We start from the raw sequence: 17,962 nt of genomic DNA on the forward strand, positions 1-17,962 counted from the left end.
CACTCGCATAGTTTTTGTTAGGTCGTTTAGTGCCCTGGATGAGGTACACGACACCACGTGTTGTGACAGGCGTGTGTAGGACCCAGGAAACTGCACAACACTCTCAAAAGACAAGCCTGGGAGCCATAGGCGCCGACTTCCCTTCTTTCCCATGGGTGCTCAACACCCCCCTCTGTCCCCACCCCCGCTCCCACTCCCACTCCGTCCCTTCCATGAGGCCTCACCTCTTCCCCGCCCCCATTCTAACTCCTTCCCCAAATCCCTGCCCCAGCTCCGCCTCCTCCCCTGAGCGTGCCACGTTCCCGCTTTCCCCCCCCCCCCCCGGAGCGTGCTAATGCTGCCAAACAGCTGTTGGGCTGTGGCCAGGCAGGAAGCGCTGGGAGGTAGGTGGGGGAGCGGGGACGCAGCGTGCTCAGGGGGGAGGAGGGGAGCTTGGCTGCCGGTGGGTGCAGAGCACTCACTAATTTTCCCCCGTGGGTGCTCCAGCCCCCAAGCACCCATGGAGTCAGCGCCTATGCTGGGAGCTGAAATTCATAATTTTGCATGATGCTAAAAATCATGGTCTTAATAAAGACACTGGATTTATGGTTTATTACAACAATCTGTAACCCACTAACCCCCCTTTTTGTCCTGTGACTACAGGGGTGACTTCCCCTTGAATGGCCCCTTGGAACATGTGCTAACTACTTATGCTAAACTATGTGTTCCACCTTGGATTGAGCTGTGGCATGCGGAGTGCCTCTCCCAGACCCGAAGAAGAGCCGTGTGTGGCTTGAAAGCTTGTCTCTCTCACCAACAGAAGTTGGTCCAATAACAGAGATGACCTCACCCACCTCGTCTTCTAATGTTGAGTTTAAATATTTATAAGAGTGAAACTCGAGTGAGGATAGTTAATATTCGAAGTGTCGGAGGCACATGGTGCTCCCCAGGGGTCACGAGAACCAACAGAGCTTTTTAGCAGCCTGAGCACTAATGACACCCCCCCACCCCCTGGGGGTAAAAGCAGAGCCCAGAAAGCTTTGCAAGAGATGGTTTTTTCAGTGGGTTTTCCCTCTAAACTAGGGACAGGCAAACTCCACAGGGTCAAATTCCTTTCTGGGGTAACTCCAGCAATTGCACCAGAGGTAAATTTGGCCTGTTTTATCTAATCCAGAACCCACTTGGAAATGCAAACTCACGTTCTGCTTGGGAGAGACGTCAAAATAAAGAGCCGGAGAGGGAGAGGAGGAGGGAAGAAATTCTAATGAACAAATAATTACAAGCAAGGAGTTGGTACAAGATAGACTATCCCACCACCTTGGTTTCAGGTCAAGGGGCTCTTGCAGGGCTGCCCGGGGGGGGGGGCAAGTGGGGCAATTTGCCCCAGGTCTCGGGCCCCTCAGGGGCCCCCACAAGAGTTTTTGGGGGCCCTGGAACGGGGTCCTTCACTCGCTCCGGGGGCCCCGGAAAACTCTCGCAGGGCCCGAGCCCCTGGAGCTTCTTCCGCTCCAGGTTTTTGGCGGCAATTCGGCGGCGGGGGGTCCTTCTGCTCCGAGACCCACCGCCAAAGTGCCCTGAAGACCCGCGGCGGGGATCCTTCCACCCCGGGACCCGCTGCCGAAGTGCCGGGTCTTCGGCAGCAATTCGGCGGCAGGGGGTCCTTCCGCTCTGGGACCCGCCGCCGAAGTGCCCCGAAGATCCGCGGCGCGGGGTCCTTCCGCCCCAGGACCCGCCGCTGAAGTGCCGGGTCTTCGGCGGCAATTTGGCAGCGGGGGGCCCCCACCGCCAAAGACCCCAGGCCCCCTGAATCCTCTGGGCGGCCATGGGCTCTTCTACCGCAATCCACTGCACAGGCTTTGCTTCAGCGAGGGAAAAGCTTCTTTTCACTTTTAAATAGAATTTCCCTTGGCAAAGCCATTCCGGGGAAGAAAGGGATTGCAAATTCACACCCATTTGCTGAATCCTGTAACCAGAGAGAGTCACAAAAACTGCACTGGGAGTGGCCATCCCTGAAAGCTCGACTCTTCTATACAGCCGTGGAACTGAGAAATTGTAATGGGTGGGGGGAACATCAGCCATCCCAGTCTTGGGTTCTCTCCTAGGCCCGCGGGTGATCTGAATGAAGTCAGCTTGGGATACTTGCAGTAATGAATCCCTTTCCCTAAGTGCTTTGAAAGCCTGGGAGGAAGAGCTTTGCAAAAAGGACCCAGCATTTCAGTATCTAAGAGCCACAAGGGCAGAATATTGGTATGGAGACAGACGTTTGCTCCAGCATAATCCCCGTCTGATTTGCTTCTGTATCTAACGTCTATTTCATTCTTCAGCCCTTGAGTGACGCGTGTCATTGAGTGCTCAGCTAGTGGGTTTTCCCTGCGCTGCAAAGCTCAGATCCAGATCTGGACTTCAGGACATGTTCCTCTCTGGGTTTTTGACTCAATCCATTGCCAACCCTAGAGATCAAGCGCACGGTTTGGAGTGAACTTCCCCTATAATTTTCAGAGTGGGTAGGGAAGGGGTTTAGCCCAGAGGTGGGCAAACTATGGCCCGGGGGGCCGCATCCGGCCCTTCAGATGTTTTAATCTGGCCCTCAAGCTCCTGCCAGGGAGCAGGGTCCGGAGCTTACCGCACTCTGGTGCTCCAGCTGAGGAGCGGGGTCCGGGACTTGCCCCAGTCTGTGCGTGGCCTGGCTTCCAGAAGCAGCAGCATGTCCCCGCTCCGGGTCCTACACGAAGGGGCAGCCAGGGGCTCCGCACGGTGCCTGTGCCCCAAGCGCTGCCCTCACAGCTCCCATTGGCTGGCAACGGCAGCCAATGGGAGTGCAGGGGCGGCGCCTGCAGACGGGGCAGCACAGAGCCACCTGCTCACACCTCCCCGTAGGAGCCGGAGGGGGAACATGCCGCTGCTTCCGGGAGCTGCTTGAGGTAAGTGTCCCCAGAGCCTGTGCCCCTGCCCCCTCCCATACCCCAACCCCCTGCCCCAGTCCTGATCCCTGTCCCACCCTCCGAACCCCTTGGTCTTAGTCCAAAGCACCCTCCTGCACCCTGAACTCCTCATTTCTGGCCCCACCCCAGAGCCTGAACCCCCAGACAGAGCCTTCACCCACTCCCGCACCCAACCCCCAATTTCATGAGCATTCATGGCCCGCCATACAATTTCTATACCCAGATATGGCCCTCGGGCCAAAAAGTTTGCCCACCCCAGGCCTAGATCCAGGTTTTTGCCCTGGGCCCATCTCACATGTATTCAGTTCAGAAGCTAGAGGCAGGGACTTAAATCTCATTTAAAATTGATTTGCACAAACCGCCTGCCTTCACTGAGCAGCACAAAGCCATCCAGCCCCTGCTATGGTTTGCGGGGGAAGTTTACTATTGGCATCAGCCGATTGTTTCCGAGAAGCTGGTGAAAGGAGCCAACTGCCTGACAACTTAAAATCAAATGAATCAAATAGAGAGGTGCTATTCCACTTAACCATTGCAGCGTCGGCCTCTAAGGCTTTCCCTGGGCTGTGCCTAAGTCTCATCACTATTTTCCTCTCCCTCGCTCCTCTCCCCCCTGCAGCACCGTGCCATCTTACAGCTCAAGCGGCACCGCGACGCCCGCCCAGGGGGTGAACATGGCAAACAGTATCGCCAGCTTACGCCTCAAAGCCAAAGAGTTCAGCCTGAATCAGAGCCATGTGCCCACGGTGAACTGACTGCACGTCCCCAGAACCGGGACAAAATACCAATGTGCCTGCCCTAGGCGGGAGAGCATCTTCCCGATCACAAGAGGCCAGCTTGCCGCTCCTGTCCCAGTCTAAACCCAAACCCTTCTGACTCTCAACCAATGCCGAGTCCGTCACCAGCATCCCCTTCTTCTCCTGGCCCCTTTGGAAAGCAGAGCAAGTCACAAGCCCCTTTGGAAAGTGGCGTGTAATTGTAGCCACAGACGGAGTGAACTTGGTAAGAAAGTTGCTTTCCCCACACACTCTATAATAAAATACACACACACACACACACACACACACACACACACATTTCAAGGATGAACAGACTTGCCAAGTTAACATGAAGATGCTTCCGAACAGGGAAGAATCTTGGACTACAGGATTTGACCAATTTGGATATCTCAGCTGGACAGCCAAAGAGCGACTGAGTATTAATATATGGAGCTATACCTATCTCCTAGAACTGGAAGGGATCGTGAAAGGTCATCGAGTCCAGCCCCCTGCCTTCACTAGCAGGGCCAAGTATCCTCCTACGCTGGGGACGTCCCGCTGGTCTTTGTTGGGAGGATCACTACGTTGTATTATGTCAATTATATAGTCCCTTTTCCTTTGGTTGTCACTCAAACTTGACTGTTCAGCCATTGCATTTGTAGCCGACTCACATTATACGACAGCAGTTCCAAGGCTGACAACTTTGCTCATATATTTTTGTGTCACCAGACTGCAATGCTTGAGAGAGAAAGACTTTTGCAAGTGGGACTGCCCACGCCTGCTGTATATATTCATTACCGTAACCCTGCATTGTGCTTTGTACATTTAGGAGTAGCCAGCTGCCCATGCCAATGTAAGATATATGTTACCGACTTTTTTTTTTTTAAACCATTAGTCAAAGGCGAAGATGATGGTTTGAGTGCTCAGGAGAACTCACTCCAGCTAGCTGACGGGACTTTGCAGCTTTCCAAAAGTTGATGTTTGCTCTGCACTTTGTGGTTAAGTCAATGAATTCACAAGCAAGTCTGAAGGGGCTCGGGTCATTGAACTGTCCTGGGGGAAAAAAAAGGCTGTGGGCTTTAGCTGAGTGCATCGTTGTCCAATGGCCAGGCAGGCTGCCTCCTTCGGAAACACTGCCTCTCTTGTGGAACTGCCTCCCCTGGATGTGGTTGATGGCCTGGCCTCGTAAATTAAACGCCTTCCGCAGCAAGTGGCTGCCTTTCCCCATCACCCCACCTCTTAGCAAGCTCTTCCCTGCCGAACAGCTGAAAATCAAAGTTACAATGTAAGATGTGAACAAGCAGAGCCTCAGCTGGAGGCCTCAGGGGTCTTCTCTGAGCTTTTTGTGCTGGGGCTTTAATTGATGGGGCTAGAGTAGGGGGCTGGCCAGGCAGCTCTGGAGACAGCTTCCCTTACCTATGCACAAGTACAGGTATAACACGGGCAGTACAGGTTTTCCTTGGTACTGCTACACCTCTGAGCCTCACCCCTGCTCTCATGGGGCTCCCGGCTAGGGAGGAGAAGGGAGCTCAGTTTCCAGGCTCCAGTCAAGCCCCGACCTCTCTGCTGCGTGGTGCTGGTTTTATGATGTGAACAAAATACCCACTGGAAACCGGGCTGAAACTGCTTATTCATTTCACATAGGCCACCAAGCAGGCACCAGCTGAAAACAGTTTTGGGTCCTGACTGACTTGCCCTGGATTTGAACTAGTGACTTAGAAGTAAAAGGCATCATCTCCCTGTACCAATCCCCCAGCCCATTCAGTCCCCCTCTCGTTAAGGCCTGTGTCTTGCTGGGAATTCAGTAAGGAATGAATGAATGTGCTGGTATTTTTAAGAACAAAGGCGGCTACTACTGAGACACTCTCCTACAGATAACGCTCTATGGTAGGGTGACCAGATGTCCCGATTTGATAGGGACAATCCCGATTTTGGGGGCTTTTTCTTATATAGGCATCTATTACCCCCCATCCCCTGTCCTGGTTTTTACACTTGCTCTCTGGTCACACTACTCTATGGGAAGCCTAGTAGTTTTGCTGTAGCCAGTACTACGAAGGTGGAAAGAGCTCGTATCCCACAACGTGGCAGTAAAAGGCACAACCACCTTCCCTCGCAGTAATCACAGATGCTGAACGGGCTCGAGGACAAAGGCACATGTGGAGTTTCTGACGGGATGGCATAGCTCTTCCACAAAGGTAACCTAATTCCTCCCCCACTGACTGCTTCCCTTGGGAGCAGCCTTTTCTTTAATGGGTCCTTGGCTGCAGCCTGATACGTTAGCTGGCAGGAGGACTCATGCATGGGACCATCTGCTTCAAAAGACACAAGTCTCTAGTGCCTGAGCCAAGGGAGAGTCCCCACAAGCTAGGCAGCAGCAGGGTTCGTATCTGCTGTAGTCATGATAGGAGCAGATCCTATTGAGCCGTTCTAACTTTCCACCCAGTAGAGCGAAGTGATGCTCTAGCCACTGAGTGACCCTTAGCTGCTGTTATCAAGGTCTGGGAAGACCCAGGCCTTCTGGGCGGTACCAGCAGGGCCACGCCTGGCCTGGGCACCAGTGGGGAGGATCCTGCCAGACTTACCTTCCCAGCTGCTTCTCAACAGATGAAAGATGTTTCCAAAATCAAGGGGGTGACACCTAGTGTGCGTTTACCTTAACCGGACGTGGGGACGCAAACTTCTTAAAGAAACCAGCACAACCAATGCCAAGATCATTGTCAGAGTGAGCAGACGATAGCACCCACCCGCTTGGAACAAGATGCTCACAGCCCTGCTCGCTATGGATGTGACTCACAGCTCTGATGCTTTTAGGCTGCTCCAGCCCCCACTCTCACGCTGGTGATTCTGTACTTAAATTCCAACAACCAATTCACGTGCTCTGGTACCTGAGCACTTCTCAGTCTCTAATGCATTCACCCCCCCCCCCGACACCCCTGTGAGCTAGGGAAGTGCTATCATCTCCACTGAAATGATGGGAGCAGAGGTGCAGAGATATGGGAGGGGGACTGGCATCGGGTGTACCAGTAGAGTTAAAGCAGTAGCTTTTTTGTGCCTAGAGAAGCCGGTCACGCAGGAAGTCTGTGGCACAGCAGTGACGTGAATCTTGGTCCCCTAAGTCTTCAGGGTAGCACCCCGCCCCCTGAACCACCCTCTTTTAAAAAGTAATTCCAGATTTTCCAAACTGGCCAGCATTTTGGGCCCTGAATGCTTTGAAAGTATGGCCCCCGCTGTGGGTGATGGGCATAGACAATCTGGTCCTGGTCTCTTAGGAAAACTCTGTCTCCATGAGGCCAAATATACTTGTCAGATCAGATACCACCCCACCCTACCCCCATTGCTGTGACTGTAAGGGGCCTCATCTTCAGGGGAGCCTCTTGGCCAGCAGGCATCTGCCAGCATCCTGGTTAACGCAGCGTCTTGAAGAGCATCTAACCAGGGCACAGTTTCAAACACTCGGCGCGAGGTCATTTCAAGCGCATAGAGAACAGTTGTGACACTTCATGCAAAACTGGTGGCAAGCGTCATCGGAGCAGGGCTGAGGCCCATGAGCGTGAACCAGGAGTGCAAGTGTAGAAAACCTTTACCCGGGAAGGAGCTTGAGCGCAGGCAGAAGCGCATGAGGCAGGGAAAAGAGATCACGGGCTTGAGTAAAGCTCTGGCTGCACCCGTTTCAGCTTAACACCGGGTGTCACTAGCACAGCACCAAACAGCCCAGGAGAACCACGCAAGGACTGAAACGTCCTATTTCCCCCCCCATGAGAAAAGCCACAGAACAACGAATTCCACATTTCCAGCCCCAGTGTGTGTTTGGTGCAAAATAAAGCTCTCCAAGCAGCGATGACAGAAGCAGCGCACGATGGAGGTAGCCGGTCAAAGCCAAGACGTGCAGCCATGGATTCACTGAAGATAGAACTCCCATCATGAGAAACTTTGCTTGGGGGTGGGAAGAGGGAAAATCTTGGAGCTTTTATTCCCATGAAAAACGTGGGGCTCTTTCCTGTTGTATAAGACGAAACCGCAGAGATATAAATGTCACTCCCTTTTTGAGAGCATTAGTGAAAATAAACCGGTTTAATAGTTTGCAGATGCTGTTTCTCTAAACGTTAAAAAAAAAAAGGAGGGGGGGATATTTCTTTGCACAATCTCAATTAGAAAACATTTGCTCTTAATTTTACAGCTCTCTTGGCAGCCTCCTCCAAAATGGTCAGCTGACGTTAAAGCATTACCGAGACAAGACACAAATTGCCCCAGTGGAATGATAGCAGGAACTAGGGATTGTCCTAATCTAAGCTTGCTCTCTTCCTTTTTATTTGTACATTTCAATTACTTGTAACAGGATCTATGGGGTGGGGTGGGGTTGTTTGGGTTGGGTGGGTTTTTTTGTGCATGTCTGTGTAGGGTTTGGGGGTTTTGGTTTGGTTTTTAGGGGGGTTCTTTTTGGGGAGGGAAGTAATTTTTGTAAGAACAACTTGTGAAATAACTGAGAAATAAATATTTTACTGAGTAGTTCAGCGTCTAGATGCATGAATGAGGATTCAGCCTTTCCCTGCTCTGTCACAGCCGATTCTGGGACGATGCCCGGCTCACAGCAGGACTGGAGGCTGCGCTGCGCTGGAAGATGGCGGGGTGGGGCTCTTTGGACTTCTCAGGCCAAGAAGAGTAACGAGATGAAGAACACGAATAGGGCCATTTAGCATCACCTTCTTCCTATTGAGCCGGCACTCATCTGTTGAAGCCCCACCAAGAGTGTATTTGACTATTGCACATTATTGTCGAATGCTCCCTTAGTTCCTGCCGGTTGAGAATCTCTCCGTGTTTTACAAAAGCGGGGTGGGGGTGTATTAGTATCTCCAGCTAAGAAGTGGGGAAACAGAGGCGGCTGCAGCTCTCGCAAGCCCTGCTCTAACCGCTAGATGCGTTGGATTCCTAGCAGGGAATGGTTCCCCTTCCACAGGTGCTTGGTTAATTCCATGCTAGCGCTGCCCCTGGGTCTTTTCCCCGGGGTGCGTCGTTAACGTCAGTGATGTGTGATTCAGGTTGGGGATTGGCCCTTTGTATCCCCTCTCAGCCTGGCCCCCAGTCCCTTATTGAGTGTGTCAGTTGGGAGTCCTGTGCCACAGCACTGAGGAGATGTCTACGCTGCATTGAGGATCGAACCTCCCCGTTGATACCCACAGACTTGGGCTGGTGGGCCTTGTACCTTCGTGCTCAAAACAGCCGCGTAGGCATCGCAGCCGGAGCCACAGCGGGAAAGCAACGTCTACACGGCTATTTTTAGTGCACTTGCGTGACATTCCCCCCAAGGCTGCAGACGCCAGCTGGAAGGCTTGCTCCGCCTCCCAGCTGCAGTGTAGACATACTCTGAATGTCTGGTAGGCCACCCTGTAATAACCAGGCGTCGCTGAGCCCTGTTCCAAAGGAACAGATGCATATTGCAGAGACTGGGAGCTGCCCGAGGCCTCCACTAACCCAGCACGGTCTCAGCTACAGTCGAGTGGGTGTGAAAGGAGCCACAACCGTCCTGCAAATTAGTTTAGTGGAATTCTTCAAGCCAGGAGGCTTTCAAGGCCTGGCACAGCCGATGTCCAGAGGGGATGGAAACTTACAGCCAGGAGCACAGAATCGAAGGGCCCGGGCTGGCATTTCATTGCAGAGCTGTGCCAGAGCCTAGTGATTTCATTACATTTCATGGGGCAGGAAGTGCTGGTTGTTGGTTCAAGGGCCTGAGTCTTAGTTACTAATCCCTACATTTAAGGCCAGAAGGACCTGACCCGCCTAACACAAGGCATAGAATTTTGCCCAGTAACTCTTGCATCGGGTCCAATAACTTGTGGCCGGACAAGAGCATTGTTTAGAAAGACATCCAGTCTTGACGTGAAGAAATGGAGAATCCAGGGCAGACTGTTTCAGTGGGTCACTACTTTCACTGTTAAAAATTTGCACTTTATTTCCAGTTCAAATGTTTCTAGTTTCAGCTTTCAGGCACTGGGTCTGGGGCTGCCTTTGTCTGCTAGATGCTACATGGTTAGTTCTCTAGCAGTGGAATTTTAGTCCGAGAGTAAACCGATGGTGACATCACCCCCCAGGGCTGGCCAAACATTTTCTATTGAAATACTTTTTTTCTGGCAGATTTTTTTTTTCGTTTTGATTAAACAAAACTTTCCCCAGAAAGCGTCTGCTTTCCCTGGACATTGTTGACTTTCATTAGAAAGCTGATTTTTTTTCAGGTGAAAATTTAAAGGCTTTTTTTTTGTTTGTTTCTGACCAAAAACTGAATTTTGGGGGTGTAACCGGGGCCCTCGTGGGGAGCCAGCAGTGGTCACTCAATTAGGGTGAACTGCAAAGAATGGGGCAGACAATCCCCATAAAGCTGGTGGATATTCCAATACCTAGATTCACCAGGCCAGCATAAAACATCTTCTTTATTACCTCACTGGTTACTCAGAAGTCCCAACAACACCGTTCCCTTAAAGTGTTCCAGCCTCAGGCCTCCATCCAGGTACCCACATCAAATATGATGAAAATTTCTGTAAATCTTATTTCATCATATAAAAGAAAAGGTTCTACCAACTCCAAAGGATCGGACACATCGCCTCCGAAGTTAGAGAATGTTTCAGATTTTACCCAAATAGACGCTACAGCCAATTCTTATTAACTAAAATTGAAAGGTTTATTTATAAAAACAAAGAAAGGTGAGAGTTAAAATTAGTTAAAGGAATCCATTACATACAGTAACGGCAAAGTTCTTGGTTCAGGCTTGTAGCCATGATGGAATAAATTGCCGGCTTAAGTCAAGTCTCTGGAGTACATCCACAGCTTGGATGGGTCATTCAGTCCATTGTTCAGAGCTTCAGTTTGTAGCAAAGTTATTCCAGAGGTAAGAAGCAGGATTGAAGAAATGGAGATGCAGCTGCCTTTTATAGTCTCTTGCCATGCGGCCTGGGCTTCCTTTGTTCCAAACACGAGCTGCCCAGCACATGGCTTGGGAGCCTTTGAGTTCTCTCCACAGGCATGTCCCTGCCTGCCTTGCTGAGTCACAAGGTGTATCTGCTTTCTCTCCATGGGTCAGGTGTCTAGCTGATGGTCCCTAATGGGCCATCAAGCAGGGTAGGCAGTGCTGATACCAAACTGGCTGGGGTGTCACCCAGAAGCATAGCACAAGTTTGACATACATCCATATTGTGATAGACCCAGGCCTGTTGGGTACCACAGAGTAGCAGAAGGCAGACATACTGGCCACTGGATTAGCAGTTTTCTGTTCCCTGACTGACCAGAGCAGGGGCTGCTCCAGACTAATGAGAACACCTGACTCCAATTAACCTGCAAAGAGTCAGGTGAGTCCATTAAGGTAATGTGAACACCTGACTCTAATTAAGGCCCTGCTGATACTATAAAAGGGCTCACTCCAGTCAGGCAGAGGAGAGCCAGGGAGCCCGAGGAGAGGAAGTGCGGCTGAAGGGCTGGTTAATGAAGACACCCTCAAGCCATCAGTAAGGGAGCCCCAAGGGGAGGGTGAAGAAGGGAGAAGCAGGAGAGCTGTGGGGAAGTGGCCCACGGAAACGTAGCAACTCTGGCAGTGAAAGGTCGGCTGCCAACAGCTGCTCCCATTAGGGTCCCTGGGCGGGAACCCGGAGTAGAGGGTGGGCCTGGGTTCCCCGCGAACCTGCCACTATAGGAACATCTCCTGGGAGGGGAAGACAGGCCCCTGTCAGGACTGGAGGCTAAACTGTTCTGAAATAAGCCCTAGAGACAACAGAGACGGTGGGAGTTCTCTCACCAACCTCCTTGCAGGCCTATGATGAAAAGGGCTCAGTAGACTGTAACCCTGGCCCTAGAGAGAGAAGGGCTACGTGGAGGGTCGCAGTGAGCCACTGAGGCTAGCATAAACCGCCTGGAAGTGCGGGACCCACGGGGACAAGGTCGGAGCTCTGCCACAATATCTATAACTCCTAATACAAAGGCGATACAAACATATAAACAAGATGATCCTATCTGGCAAATTAGAACATTTTGCAGATCTCTTCCGTGGCACATCTGGCTGATTACTTAGTAGGCATTACCCCAGGAGCCAACAGGAGCCAATACTTATAACTTTAAATACAAAAATGATACAGGCAGGCAGACAGCACGATCAAACCCAGCCAATCATAACCTTTTCAGAGACCTCTTACTCAACAACCTTAGTACAATATTTGCTGCAAATATATAACAGTGATTGCAACAAAATATGGTCCTATTTTAATCAGGTAACATCACGGGGGAGATTTTCAGTTTGACCTGCTGACAAGCGGAAATCTTCCACTGAAAATTTGGCTGAAACCAAAGTTTTGTTTTCATCAAAATTTTCTCAGAGGGAATCAACACAACCCAGTTTCCAATCAGCACGGAACAGCAGGGCTGATAGTCCAGCTCATTGTTTCTCAAATGTGGCCACCGGTGGCTGCATGTGGCCATCAGGGGCTTTCCTTGCAGCCACAGCCTCCTGGGTGCTGATCGGGGTGGGGAGGGTTGGGCCCTCCCCACCCCGAGCCAGCCAATATGAAGTGGGGCTCAGGTTTCCGGCTTCAACCCTGGCTCACCACCCCCCTTATTACCCCTGGCGCCTGCTGCCTCCTCTGGCCCCTCACCCATCCAGCCCATGACCCTGGGCCCCCACTGTCTCCCTACCTACCTCCCCATCCAAGGCTTAACTTGTCCCCAGGTTTGCCAGGGCTGAGTAAGTCTGTTGTGAACAGTGATATGTGTATGTTTGTTAATATCACTTTTCACAGCCTCCCAGCAAGCTAACAAGTCTTCCGCTGTGAACAGGGATATTATCAAACATACAAATATCACTTTCCACAGAAGCAGACTTACTAGCTAGCAAGTCTACAAAGAAAATGCAACGACAAAAAGACAAGAACATGCAAAGCACCTTATTTGTGTTTCTTTTCTGTTTAGTTCCGATAAAGAAATAGAGGCAAATGTACGATATTTTTATTATTCAGTCTGCGAAAAACTCCTACAGACATAAATGACTACGATTTGGACATGGCATGGGGGTGTGTGTGCGTCTGGCTGACGCCACAGGGGGGTGCTGTAACATCACACAGAGTAAGCCGTCACTAACGGGCGAGAACTGACATGGATTCTGCAGGGTCTTGGTGAGAAGGAAGAGAAGACACTGAATTCCCATTGATCCCTCCTGGAACAGTCTCCCTACCACCAGCTTACAGTTTCGTGTATCAATGGCCATATTTTGGTTACAGTGCCGGGTTGGATTTTCTTCCGCACCTGGTACCTATTCTAGAGGGACTATTTTTTTAAGCCCACTCTCATCCCTCTCCGCGATACTCACTCCTGCCTTGTTTCTTGCGTTTTTATCCCATTCCCATCCGCAAAACCTGAGATCCAGCAAATCCCACAAGAGAGAGAGATTCCCCCAGGCTACTAAAAAACCCCCAAACAGTCAGTTAATATATTATATATATAAATGGAATTCAGACACAATTTTTACCACTAAAGAACTACAACAAATCTTGCTTAAACCATGTAGAAAAATACTTTAACTCTTGTTATAATAGATGTCAACTCCCTTTCGGTGCCTCGCTTACATAGAAGTACTAAAACCTTTATTTAAAAAGATATTGTCTCTTCCTACAAATTACCGCACTCTGGGATTTTTGCCCACCCAAACCCACCCGCTCCCGCTGTTATGACAGCAGGGTCTGCGATACCCACAGGATCCCAGTCCCGCTGCAGGGCTCTAACCTGCTCCACCCCCGTGTTGGCATTTCCACATTCATCTAGGCAATGGAACGGTCCCTACACTACACGAAAAACGCCTCGGAGGAAACAAACCCTGTTCGCCCCATGCCAGCACAGCTCCCCTTTAACACCCCCCAATCTCAGACCTAGAATCTACAGCAAACAGGCAGGTGTGAACGGACGATGCTTCTGTGTGGGGTCGCTCCTCATTTGAAGTCAGATTTCCATGATCTCCTTACATTTGCTGACCCGTCTATCAGTAATAATAATGCTATGCCTAGGGGGAGAGAGAGAGAGAGAGAGAGTGTGTGTGTGTGTGTGTGTGTGTGTGTGTGTGTGAGAGAGAGAGAGAGAGAGAGAGAGAGAGAGAGAGAGAGAGAACTTGACCTTGAAAGGGTCAGGGAGTGGGGGGAACTATTTTCTTTGCTTTAGCTTGGAATAGAATTTAATTCCTTATGAACCTCCCCCCGTGTCTTTCGCTCCCCCCCCCTTCCTTCCCTGGGGTGTGTTTGAGAAGTGGGCTCTAGTGGAGGAAGCAGCGGAGCGACTTATGAGAGTCCTCCACCTTCCTCTTGCCCCACCTGTATGCCGCTCCCTTCAGCGCATGAAGAGGGACCTGGAGCTCTCTCTCCTTTACAGCTGTTAAATCGTTACAGCTCCCACCCCATGTTTCCTATACCTTGGAAACTAGCCTGTCCGGCAACCTATGCCCCGGCTTCCCCTGGTCGATCCAGGTGTGAAGTGGCAGGAGTTTCTACTTGTTCCCTTCACAGGCCCATGGTGCACACCTATGTTTTTAACTATAGCCCCACTTCCACAGTTCATTCCTAAAGGTAGTTTGGCTTTAGGCCAAGAGGGTGTCTCTTAGGTATGGCCTTGTGAAGGGACCACAGCTCAGTCCATCTTCCCTGCCCCAGCCCCGCCCCGCCCTAACCCCCTTATTAAAGCCTGCTGTGGAAGAGTCATGCCTAAGCCATGGCAGGGAGAGTACCAATATACACGTTCCCTTTGCACTGGGCCAATCCGGGGGGCTCCTTAGGATGCTGTTTGCATCTAGCTGGGGTACAGGACATGGGCAGTGCCATGATCGGCCACAAGTGAGGGCAGCCGGGAGGAAAACCAGAGCTCTGCCTGCTGGTGGGGTGCTTCAGACAAACGGGGACTGTCTGGGGACAGGGCCAGAGAAACCCAAACTCAGCACGGCCAGCCCCAAGTCTTTACAAAAAGAAGCAGGAGTCAGCACCCCCAAACCCCATGACATTTAACAATAATAAATACAAACCTCTTGGGTTTATTTATTTATTTATTTGCCTGGTGCCTCCCCCTCCCCCCGGGCCCAGTTTTTACAGTTCACTTTTCCAAGTTTCTCTCTGTAACCCTCAGGCCAGGAAATGAACTGTTTGTTTTTTAAAGAAAGCCAAGATTCCTGGAGTCACGTGATCATGATTCCAGGAAAGACGACTTTATGAGGGACAAACATCACAAGACTCTCAGTGGGCATTCACCCACGAAAGCTCATGCTGCAAAACGTCTGTTAGTCTATAAGGTGCCACAGGATTCTTTGCTGCTTTTACAAGACTCTCAGTGAAAGTCGGAGCTAGCAGCTCTGCAAACTGGATTTTTCTGTGCTCCCCCGCCCTGCCCAAAGCAACAATGGGTCAGATCAAGGTCCCATTTTATCCAGCTCTTCCCCCCCCCCCACACACACACACTTTGAAGACAGAGGCAGCGTTGAAGAGAACAGGAGTCAGATAAATGGGTCCTGAGATAGGGCAAAACCCAGGATGATTTAGAACCTCACCAGCTCCCCCTCTTTCTAAAAAAAGGGGAGTAGAATAAATACTTTAGCTCATCTTCACTTACAAGGAGGGAAAACTCCTAACCACAAAATTCAGACTGAACCAGGGAGGCCTGCTGCCACCCCCGCCCCAAGCTCCGGAAGCAGCAGGGAGAGCAATCCTCCCCTACCTGAACCTCTCTGGCCTACCAGGCTGCCAACACACCATCTCCAGCTCAGCAGGGGACATAATGGCACATGCCGCAGGGTTCCAGCTCCTGCTCCAATTTGCCCTTCCTGGCTATGTAATTAACTCCTTGTTGTCATGGGAGGTGAGTGGGAAGAGGACTAACATTATTTCCTAGGGTAACAGCATCATGCACTTGGTGAGCATGGCCCATCCTCAGGAGCAAGAGAAAACTGAACGGGAGAGAGAGACTCACCAGCTAGGAAGGAAGGCAGGAGATGCAGCCACTCACCAAACATGGCTGCTTTAGGGCTGCAGCTCCTTGGCTCTGCCAAATTTAAAGGGCCAGCTCCAGCAAGGCATGGTGGGAAGAGAGCTCCTTTAAGAAGGCAACCTTCTACCAGGGGAAAGTTAGGAGGGGCCAAGAGGTCACCCAGGAAAGTGCTGCTTCTGCCTCTGCGTGTTACATGCTGTAATAGCCCTTTTTATCCAAGCAGGTCAAAGGCACGAGGTGGTATTCTGCCTGGTTCACAGATGTATACAGAGAGGCATAAGGAATGGTAGAGAAGAGGAACACATACTAGTCATTTTACTATGACTATATACTTCATAACTCCAAGGAAGCACAAGAGGGGAACAGTGTAACATACATAGGTTTGCGGTCTTCCATTCAGCCCTGCACCTCATATGAAGCTATGTAGAAATGACAGAACATCTAGGTACCTGTAGGAAATAGAAAAGGCCCAGATCCGTGCTGAGCACCCCAATCTCCTTTTCAGCTCACTGCTCTTTCCAGAATGGAGCCTCGAGATGGCCTGATGTGCCCGGAGCCAACTCCCCCTTCTCACTCCAATAGCAAATGGAGCTGTCTGCTCTGGAGTTCACAGTCAAGTGAAATCCTGATCTCAGGGGCCCAGAGGAGAGCTGCCTCTTTGGATTGATGATGTAATTTGGGTTTGGAAGGGGGACCTGCACTAGTTCTGATTCCCTGTGTGTTTTTACTGCCACCCTCTGAAAGATTTAACCCTTTGGGTTCTGTGTCCTAGCAGACATTTGCCCGGCAGTATCAGATGCTGCACCACCAACTTGTTTCCTTCCCGTGTAGGGGATTAAACAACAAACAAACAAACAAACAAACAAAAGGAGAGTCAGGGCTCTCTAATCAAAGAGTAAAAATGAGGTTTTGGGGGCAGAGGTTTGTTTAATACAAAGACTCAGTTTGTTCCTACTTTAGCTTTTTCGCTACATCACCAGGTATTCTTGCCGAAGAGAGGAGATGGGACATCATCTCTCTTCACCGTACACACTCCCATCAAAGTGAGTTAGGGGGACCAAGTGTCTCCCGCTTTTCTCTCCCCATAGTGATGGGGCCAGGCTACTTAGAGCGTCTTCACCACTTCCTGGTTTAGTTGTGTTCTCATCTTGGCGTCATTCCCTCCCCGCCCCCCCAAGAACCCTCCCCACCGAGGTCACCAGCGAGAAGATTGGAAGACACCACAATGCTATTGCTGTGGTACTAATGCTGTGGCGTTACTGAGTACTTAATGCAGGAGCCCCCAGCTGCGAGGAGCACACCCTTCCACCTCCGCAGCCCGCTCCTGGAAATGGGGCCTTGCACACACCCAGAGGGGATTTCCCAGAGCCCTGAGCTCTGCCCAGCTGGGAGAGGCCGACACTGACGCCGCAGCAGAATGAGTCCTTCTCTTGGGAAAGCAGCAAAGGCGTGTCTTTCCAATCCACGCTGCAGCGCCCGCAGCGGCGGGTTATCTTTCACGTTACCAGCGTGTGATGACCGCGAAGAGAATCTGCAGCGCCATGGAGAAGCAGGGCAGCTGTGCCACGCTGTAGGCCACCGAGCGGGTGGGAGCTTTCAGCCGCAGAAGGTATGCCACGGTGTGAACTATCCGTCCCACGCAGAAGATCAGGAAGTGGATCCTTGCCACGATGGGACTGGGCTCCAGCAGGGAGTAGATGGCCCCAAGGAAGAGGAAGGGGAAAATGTTCTCCATGTCATTGCGATGGGCCCTGGAAACGTGAATAGGACAATTCAGGCTTATGGAGTCCATTCCCTCCCACCAATCACTGAGCTGCCCAATTCTTCACCCCACCCCACCCCATACCCTAGTCAGCCCATATTGACGCCCCTGCCTTTCTGGCCTGGATGGACTCCCCCTTGGCAGCCCAGCTGGACAGAGAACAGGATGGATGGCTTGCTCTTGGGTGGAATGCCACGGACAACCCGTGAGGAATAAGCAGCAGAAACAAGTGAGCCCAGAAATGAAGAGGCGCAGGATTTTCAAAGGGGCCTGGTACCCAACTCCGGCTGGATTTCAGTGGGGGGGGGTTGGCACCTCATTTTCTCACCCAGTAGCTTTTTAAGGCAAGTGTTATTAGTGATGAAAAACGGGGGGAAGGACAGAAACATTGTGATAGGACATCTGACTGAGTTTAGAGCCTACGGTAAGACCCATTTTTCCCGCTAAACTCCCTCTGCCCCGCCCCGCCCCGCATGGAAGAGTTTATGAAACAAGGACAAAGCTCTGCTTCCTAGAAGCTGGGGAAACCAAAATCCTGG

At 51.2% G+C, this 17,962-nt stretch overlaps 2 protein-coding genes across 6 annotated transcripts in view; one reads left to right on the top strand and one right to left on the bottom strand.

Moving 5' to 3' along the window:
* The window catches only part of PRRX2 (paired related homeobox 2), a 67,824-nt gene extending 59,811 nt beyond the window's left edge, over positions 1-8,013 (top strand). Inside the window, exon 4 of the mRNA XM_044992116.1 lies at positions 3,538-8,013. Within this exon, the coding sequence (XP_044848051.1) occupies positions 3,538-3,673 (136 nt within the window). The 3' untranslated portion in view covers positions 3,674-8,013. The remainder of the gene's footprint in view (positions 1-3,537) is intronic.
* A 7,139-nt stretch (positions 8,014-15,152) lies between these two features.
* The window catches only part of PTGES (prostaglandin E synthase), a 56,307-nt gene continuing 53,497 nt past the window's right edge, over positions 15,153-17,962 (bottom strand). For all 5 annotated transcript variants that reach the window (XM_044992410.1, XM_044992411.1, XM_044992409.1 and 2 more), the window contains one exon: positions 15,153-17,412. In XM_044992410.1, the coding sequence (XP_044848345.1) occupies positions 17,163-17,412 (250 nt within the window). In that variant the 3' untranslated portion in view covers positions 15,153-17,162. The remainder of the gene's footprint in view (positions 17,413-17,962) is intronic.

This window comes from Mauremys mutica, chromosome 18 (genome assembly GCF_020497125.1).
Source record: "Mauremys mutica isolate MM-2020 ecotype Southern chromosome 18, ASM2049712v1, whole genome shotgun sequence".
NCBI classification, from domain to species: domain Eukaryota; kingdom Metazoa; phylum Chordata; order Testudines; family Geoemydidae; genus Mauremys; species Mauremys mutica.